The sequence below is a fragment of the Megascapheus bottae genome, chromosome 10, assembly GCF_031878675.1.
Source record: "Megascapheus bottae isolate mThoBot1 chromosome 10, mThoBot2.hap1, whole genome shotgun sequence".
Classification (NCBI taxonomy): Eukaryota; Metazoa; Chordata; class Mammalia; order Rodentia; family Geomyidae; genus Megascapheus; species Megascapheus bottae.
The window spans coordinates 40,481,832-40,490,398 of NC_143518.1; the positions used below are offsets into that span (position 1 = coordinate 40,481,832).

The window sequence follows — 8,567 nt, forward strand, 5'->3', positions numbered from 1 at the left end:
CTTCACCCAAGAAGCTCCGGGCAACAGATGTACAGTTTGAAGATTTGTTTTACTCATTTCTAAAAGAGAATTATGGCATTTTCTTCTCTGATAACTCTGGGGAAAGCCAAGAATGACCACCCTTCAGCCACACCAAGGACCTCATGTCCCCACTGTGTGTTCTGAGGTAAAGGCATAGCTCTGGTGAACATTTTTGTTAAAGGCTGAATATGTGGCTGCTGTTAAAATGACAGGTATTCAGAAGGGCAGCCAAGCTGCTTCAGAGCTGTTGGTTCTTACCTAGTTACCTGCCTTGGTCCAGAGAAGTCGTGGAGCTTTGATATCTCCCTATGACCTTCACCTAACTATCCATGGAGACCTGACAGTAGATATTGATAAACCACATTTACCAAGGCAGATGCTGCTGCAACAGTCCACATCAGCCTCCTTCTATCTCTGCAAATCAAGTGCGTTCCTTCCTGAGATAAAGTCTGGGCTTGTCAATAGATAGGGAAGGACAAGCAAGAAACCAAGGAAGGGTACCACCTATATTCTTGGAAGCCCAGATGTTCTCCAGGGCTAAATTGACGTTTACCAAACAGATCTTGCAGTGGAAGGAGAGGGCAGCAATCAGTACAAGAAGGATTCTTTCCTTTGGCCTTGCCTCCAGCATCCACAGGGCTACTAGATTTGTGAGCCTGCCCTCATTATCCTCTGCAGTCGTCTCACACTAGTTCACTCAGTGGTTGAACTGGAACACATTGCACTGAGCTGAGTTTCTTTCTTTCTTTTTTTAAGTCAAAGGAAACACTAAGACTTCAAATTCCATAAGTTCAGCCAAGAGATAAGATAAAAGGATTAAAGGCTGGACTCAACCTGGCCAAATTTAGATTCAAATCCTGCCTTTACCACTTGTCTTCTATCTTGGGGAAATCAGATTCATTGTTTAAAGGATAGTATTTTTAAATGAATGGATATTAATTGCACAGAGGGGTGTCATTGTGATGTTTTGACACAGGCACGTATTGTACAGTGGTCAGATTCACCATTCTATTACTCTTTCTGTCAACTTTCAATGGGAGTTTTTCATGTGTGAAATTAAAATGGTAACTTTGTCATCAAAGTTGTGATTGCTAATTGAAATGTGGCTAAGTTCTTAGTGCAGTGTCTATACATAGTAGACATGTAATATTAGCAAATAAAATAACACAAAAAGCTGCGTGTGGTGGCTCATATCTGTAATCCTAGCTACTCAGGAGACTGAGATCTGAGAATCACGGTTCAAAGCCAGCTTTGGCACTAAAGTCTGTGAGACTCTTATCTCCAGTTAACCACCAGAAAACCAGAAGTGGCCCTGTGGCTCCAGGGGTGGGGCAGTTGCTTTGAGCTGAAGAGTTTAAGGATAACACACAGGCCCAGAGTTCAAGTCCCATGACCACCACCACCACCAACAACAACAAAACACAAAATAAAACCAGCATGCCAATTTGAGTAAAGGTACAGAGGTATCACTAGCATAGGCTCTGATCTCTTGTATTTCTGGCCACTGATTCCTTAACTAAGAGCTTGTGGTATTTGACCATAGTTTCATTTGATATCTTATGAAATTCTGCCCTCTATTACTAGTTAATTATAGTGCATATGGTATGTTCACACAGACCAATTTCTTAGAAAGCAGATCTTATTCCTCAGTTGTAGCCCACTCAGGGTAGCGAACATGGACTGTAGCTAACAAATAAATCAAACAGAGGTCAGGAATTTGTATTTGAGAAAATGTGTAAGGAGAAGTCAGGCAAAATGAGTTTCTGTTGCCTTAAGTTATTTGCTTACTCGAGGCATAGTGAGCCATGGAGGAGTCTGACTTCTCGAGGGCCCATGGTCTAGTCTGCTTCCAGCATATTCATAAAATATAAGCATTAAGGAAAAGTCACAAACTTAGAAGGAGTCTTCCCAAACAAGTTTGTACACTTGAAAACTATCAGGCAGGTCTCTTGCCTCATCCCCATCCGTACTCATATACTTTATCCACCTCCTCCATATGTCATTTACCTCTACTTCTATGGTGCCCCAACTCCTCACAGCCAGCCCTACCCACATGCTTCTTCCTGACCCAGGCACCTGTAAAGATGCAGGCCTTGCAGGCATGCAACCCTCAGTTCATATCCAGATTTATCACTTTCTAGGCATGCTTCCTTGGGTAATTTACCTAACTTCTCCCTGTCTTTACATCTATACATTGGATGTGATAATACCTATCTCATAGTTACCTTATGTAGACATATCCTGCCTTACTACTTTCCTAGCACATTTACTCTTAGTTCTGGAAGTTCTGAACCCCTTCTGATAAATCTTAGAATACCATCTACAGAAGGAAGGTCTAATCTGATGGAATCCCTCTTGTTTCTCAATGTTGCCCTCATATGAGTCTTCACTGATCTCTGATGTTACTATAGAAATCTTGGCCCCATCCTGCTCCCAGATATTACAGCCTCTACTCTCTCTGCCCTGGCCAACTTCTGCCTTGAGACTGGATCTAAATCTTCCCTGTAAGAACCACCACAAAGCCACTGTTAAGGGGCTGTGGTAGCTACTGGTATGGCAAAATCAGCACAAGCTCCAGGATATTAGGTGAGCAGAGCCTTTTAATGATGGCAGCAGGCAAAAAAATCAATATATAACCTAAAAATTAAGAAAAGTAAGGGAGGGATAGGTTGGAAGGGGTGGGTGAGAATGTTGAAAGGGGCAATATTGATCAAGACACACTGTTTTCATAAACTATTTTGCTGAATAGCAGCTCCTTTGTGAAACTAAAGATAAATTAAAAAAAAACCATTTTAAAAAAGTAATAGCAATATCATTACCAGAAAAAAAAACACTTTGAAAAAAAATCCACAATTTGAGATAATCCACAATAGGAAGATAAGTTCCTATATATTTGAATAAAATTAAACAAACGCTTGTTTCTTTTTAGGCTAATAGGGGCTTACAAAAAGGTTCACTGGAACCTCAACCTATGGCGAGCAGAACTGAGTTAAGCCCAGTGACTGGAAAAGAGTTTCCTTGTCGTGAAGGGCAGACCATGCAAGAAATGACCTCAACTGTGATGGGAAGGTCCTAATAATTAGACGAATGCAGCCATGCATGGGGTCAGGAGGTAAAACAGAACGGAGGAGGTGGGGCTAGGCTGGGTTGAACTTTGGATGAATCAAGCCTTCCCATAGGGTGGGGACATCCTGTCCAAAATACAAGCTCTATTAAATCCCCTATAAAAGGTCCTCTTTCCATTGACCTGATGTTCCACACTGCTTAACAGCCACTTGTCTCATCCTGCTTGGGAATTAGGTAAGTCCCTTCTTGAAGAGCCTTTTTTTCTCTTACGATCAGGGTCTTGGTGATCTGAGTCCACAGATTCAGGGTCATCAGTTATTAGCCGTAAATGCTGTCTGTTAGCAGAAAGTGCTCTTGTTTGATTGGGCCTCAGGCAGACTAGGAGCCAGAGCATGCTGGGAACTGATGTTCTTCTGAAGCAATCTAGCTTTCTTCTCCTCCCTGAGGCTGGCTGGCAGAAGGTCCTCTCATGGGGAGCTTGTGTGGGCAGCAGCAAAAGAACCAGCACATACCTTTCAGGATCAGAAAGCAAAAGCAAAACAACCACAACACCCTCTTATTCCTAAGGTTCGGGAATGTTTTTAGTAGGCTGAGAATCTGGAGGATCAAAGTCAAATTTACTTCTGCCCACCTAAGCAATGAGCTCAAATTGTCTCATGGAAGAAGGGTCTTAATTGAATCCCTTTCCCACCCCAGGGGAATACATAGGTAAGATGAGTTCGAAGATTTACTCTAAGAATCTGAAGATTTACTAAAAGGTCATTTTATTGTCATGTTTATAGGTCAGTGATTAAAGTCAATGACTACAGCTTGAAAGTATTAAAAGTCTATTACAAAGTTATAAAATGTTTTTCATCTACGCTGAGGAACAATGTTCTCAGTTCTGTACCCTGATGTAGTACACAGCCCACCTGGGATTTGAACCTGCTCATTCAGCTAGCCACATTGACTTGCTTTATCTAGCACCCCTCTCCTTCCCTCATTTTTGTGTCTCTGATCATGCTGTCCTTTTCCTGTACTCTTCTGTTTCTTATCGCCAAGGTCCCTGCCCTGGACTCCCACCTTTTGGAAGCTCCTATCTCCCTTTGTATTTGCATCATGTCATCTTCCATATCACCGTCTCCTTTTGGTCTCTCGGAGTTTTCTTCTGCTTATTGCAGCTCCTACTCCCTATACTTCTTGACCATTCACCCAGGTGTTGCCTCAACCTATTCCTTTCCTGGCCATGGGAAATGAAAATCCTCCCTTCAGTTGTGAACCACCTCCCAGGCCCCAGGACTGTGGGCCTGATGCCACCTCCCATACGGTGCAAGCTGGCCTACCTGATGCTCACAAGGGTGAGGGCACAGGTCAACACAGAACAACTGGGCTCTTCAAACTGGAAGTCCTCTTCCACTGCCTAGTGGTGGAAGTTCAGTTTCTTCCTGAAACATTCTCCCCAAGAGAGAACAAAAGGTGGTGCTTGGAACTTACACTGGGATCTAAGCCAAGGCAGAGCTTTGACTCGAGTACACAACTTTCCACTTTCAGATGATCTTAGCAGGACCCTAAAACCGACAACAGGCAAACAAACCCCGTCCATAGCATACTTTCTTGAAAACACATGACATTTAGATTTAGAAGATATGGGTTCTAGAATTTCTTGGTGTCGTCACTGATGGCCTTGGGCAAGTCTCCTAACAGCTGAGCCTATTTCCTTACTTATAAAAACAGATGATAAAAATTATAAGATGATGCATAAGAAAGTGCTTTGTGAGCAGTACAGTGACTATACTTGTATAAAATTATATATACATGTATATAATAAAATCATAATGATATTTAATAGCTACTACTTGGCACAAGCCAGGCATTTGCTAAGTGTTTTTTTTAAATAAATTACCTCCTTAAGGCTTCATACTAACTATAAAGTAAGCTCTACTATTTCCTTCATTCACAAGTAAACTGAGGCATGAAGAGTAAAGCAGTTTGGCCCAGCTCATAGTGGTAGGTCTGGCACTCTGTGTGTGTGTGTGTGTGGTCTTTTTGCTCATACATGCATGCAATACATGGTGGAGGAGAGGATGAAGGTAGAGAGACTGAAAGTAGAAGTGAAGATGCAAAAAGAAGGTGCAAAGAAGAGCTCTAGGAAACAGCAGAGGCTGCAACTATGAGGACATCATGGGGCTTTTTATCGTTTCCAGGTCAGCTTCACACATGCCTCAGTTACTGCAAAACATTCATGGAATTATTGAGGCCTTCGGGCGCTATGCCAGGGCAGAGGGCAGCTGCGAGGTGCTCACCCGGGGGGAGCTGAAGAGGCTCTTGGAACAGGAGTTTGCCGACGTCATAGTGGTATGATGTGTGTGGGAATGGGGGAAGGGTCAACAAAGAAAACTGCTTGCCTGATAGGGAACTGAAAGGGGAAGCGGCTAAATCCAGGCCTGCCAATACGGATGGAGACTGTGGGTCATGTAGGCTGAAAAGGAGAAAGCCTATGGGATTTTTGACAGGTCCTAAGCTTCAAAGAACTGCACCTCCAATTTGATTCTTAGCTTTAATTAATTCTAATTTCAAGACAATTTTTTTTAAAAGGACTGTAAAAGGGATAGCTTAGGGAAATTACTTGTAAAGTTACCAAAAGGAAAACTATTGCTGCTTTCTTAAATTTGACACCAAAAGCATTCCCATATGTGACTGAAATTGGATTATTTATTAATAATTCATCAGAAGCGTAGTCTTGTTTTACACAAAACAGTTGCTCAAAAATATTAGCTCACTGATTATACAAAATAATGAGATTTTGGAGCACAGCTTGAGAAAAGGGGGGTGTCGGGGTGCTCTAAGAGCCCCCACTCAGCAAACCAGACTGAGTCTGGATGCTCTCTATTCTCTTTGGTCTGCATCTAAAGCAATCAGGACAGAAGTCTCTAAGGAAATGGATACCCATCCTTGTTCAATACAAGGATGCTCAGCACAGTCTTATGAGACCTGACCCACACCTTCTTGGGAGAACATCAGAGCTCCAGTGAGAAGCCACTGAGTTCTCACGGGGCCAGGTTCCTGCTGTGCATTTCTGTGTGTGAGTGATGGCCACATAGACTATGGCCTCACCGTCAGAGGAAACAGGCTCTAGACAAACCAAACATCAACCCAGGAGTCCAGACAGTTGCATTATGTTCATAATGTCCTGTAGGCCAGATGTAGAGGACAGAAAAACGCAAAGGGTGCCTCCTACTCCTGAGGGAGTTGGGGCTAAGCATGATGCAGGGAAGGAAATGTTACAGCTGCTACTGCAGTAGGTATGCAGGCTGTGGTGGGATTGGGGGGACGGGCTTCCAGTCCAGATGGAGCTGACTCAAGGGGATCCTCCTCAGGGCAGGAAGGCTAACGTGACCTCATCTTCTCCCCAGAAACCCCACGATCCCACCACGGTGGATGAAGTCCTGCACCTGCTGGATGAAGATGACACAGGGACTGTAGACTTCAAGGAATTCCTGGTCTTGGTGTTCAAAGTTGCCCAGGCCTGTTTTAAGACACGGAGTGAGGGTCCTGGTGGTGCTTGCAGATCTCAAGCATCTGGAAGCAGCCACTCTTGGTCCTCAAAAGAGCTGCAAGAAAGCCAGAGGAGTAGCACTGAGGTAGGGAGGAATGAGAGACAGCAGCATCACGAGGGCAGCCGCTATGAGCAGATGGAGCAGGCTTCCGGAAGGCTGGATAGGCCTGGCACTCAGTACCAGAGTCGGGATAGAAGCCAGGAGAGGAAAGCTGAGTTCCAGAGACAGGAAAGGGTGAGCCAGCAGACACAAGCCAGGGAGCCTGTGGAACAGACTCAAGGAACAGGAGATAGTAAGAGTCACCAAGACAGAGATGGGAGGACAGAAAGGCAGACACACATTAGAGAACAGACAAATGAGACTACAACAAGAACTACAGTTCAAACCCACAGAGGTACATCCCAGGCTCTGGATCAGGGCAGGCACCATCACACAAGAGAGAACAATATGCGAACCCAGGAGTCGATCTACGGCCAGACCAGAGGGAGTGAGACACATGGTCAAAACAGGAGTCAAACCAGCCAGGCTGTAGCAGGAGGACACATCCAGTCACAGACAGGGTCATATACTCAGACACACACTCAAACCAGACAGCAAAGACAGACAGGAAACACTGGCATCCAAACCCAGGAGTCTATCTATGGTCAAACCAGTAGAACTGGGGCTTATGGTCAAGATAGGAGGCAGACCAGCCAAATTGTGACAGGAGGACACATCCCAACACAGGCAGGGTCACAGACCCAGACACACACCCAGATCACAGAGCAGGACAGGAGTCGTCAGACAGGAAATACCAATAACCAGACCCAGGGGTCCACCTGTGGCCAGAACAGAGGAACTGAGATCCATGGTCAAGAATGGAGCCAGACCACCCATGCTGTGACAGGAGGACACATCCCAACACAGGGAGGGTCATATACTTGGACACACACTCAGACTACAGAACAGAGCAGGAACCATCAGCCAGGAAGTACAGGCATCCAAATACAAGAGTCTACCTGTGGCCAGACCAGAAGAACTGAGAGCCACGGTCAAGACTGCAGCCAGACTAGCCAGACTCTGACAGGACACAATCAAATGCAGACTGGGCCACATACTCAGACACATACCCAGACTACGGAGCAGGATAGGAGGCATCAGACAGGAAGCACCAGCTTTCAGACACAGGAGTCCACCTGTGGCCCGACCACAGGGAGAGAGATTCATAGTCAAGACATGAGTCAGACCAGCCAGGCTATGACAGGAGAACACATCCAGACCCAGGCAGGATCATACACCCAGACTGCAGAGCAGGGCTGGAGCCAGAGTGCAAGCCATTCAGGAGCTAAAGGGCAGGGACAGACCCAGACACAGACAGGTAGCAGTCAAACACAGATATCAGTGAGCAACTATGACACAGGAAAGCCAGGACCAGGAGGTCAGGCCCAGAATGAGATGAGATCGGAGCCAGGAAGAGAGGACTGGAGCAGCACTCATGCCACTGGGACAGGAAGACAGGATGAAAGAGACACAGAATTTAGAGGAGAGTGGGTCGATGACCACACAAGGGAAATAGTGATCAGAAGTCAGGACCAGGGCAGCCTGCACTCTGAGCACCCTTCAGCACAGGGTCAGGGTTCAGCCTAGCCATAAATAAAGGGAAATGTGACAGCCACGGAACTGTACTTCCCCTTCAGTTCAGCAAGCCTCAACTCTTCTTAGCTCTCACACCAGAAAACAATGGAAAAAGGGCTAACTTCTCATGCTCTGGTCACTCCAGTTGTACATCCTTGGCATCAGCCCTTAATCCCTTAAGACCTTTTTAGGTCTTTCTCTGCAATCATTTCTGTGAGGGCTTTCTATTCTAAACTCCTCTCTCTTACCTGCTTTGCTTTGCAGACCCCATTAGACACAGGTAGACATGGAAAAAGCCAACCCTTTGGGCTGGATGCTACTCAGCTTGTA

At 45.2% G+C, this 8,567-nt stretch overlaps 1 protein-coding gene across 1 annotated transcript; it reads left to right on the forward strand.

Annotated features, from left to right (window-relative positions):
- Nucleotides 1-3,275: 3,275 nt before the first annotated feature.
- On the forward strand, nucleotides 3,276-8,324 carry LOC150058247 (cornulin-like). Its single transcript, XM_090339985.1, is given in 3 exon segments — nucleotides 3,276-3,321; nucleotides 5,271-5,421; nucleotides 6,480-8,324. Coding segments are annotated over 2 exon segments (1,983 nt in total). The 5' UTR covers nucleotides 3,276-3,321; nucleotides 5,271-5,283.
- The last annotated feature ends 243 nt before the right edge of the window (nucleotides 8,325-8,567 follow it).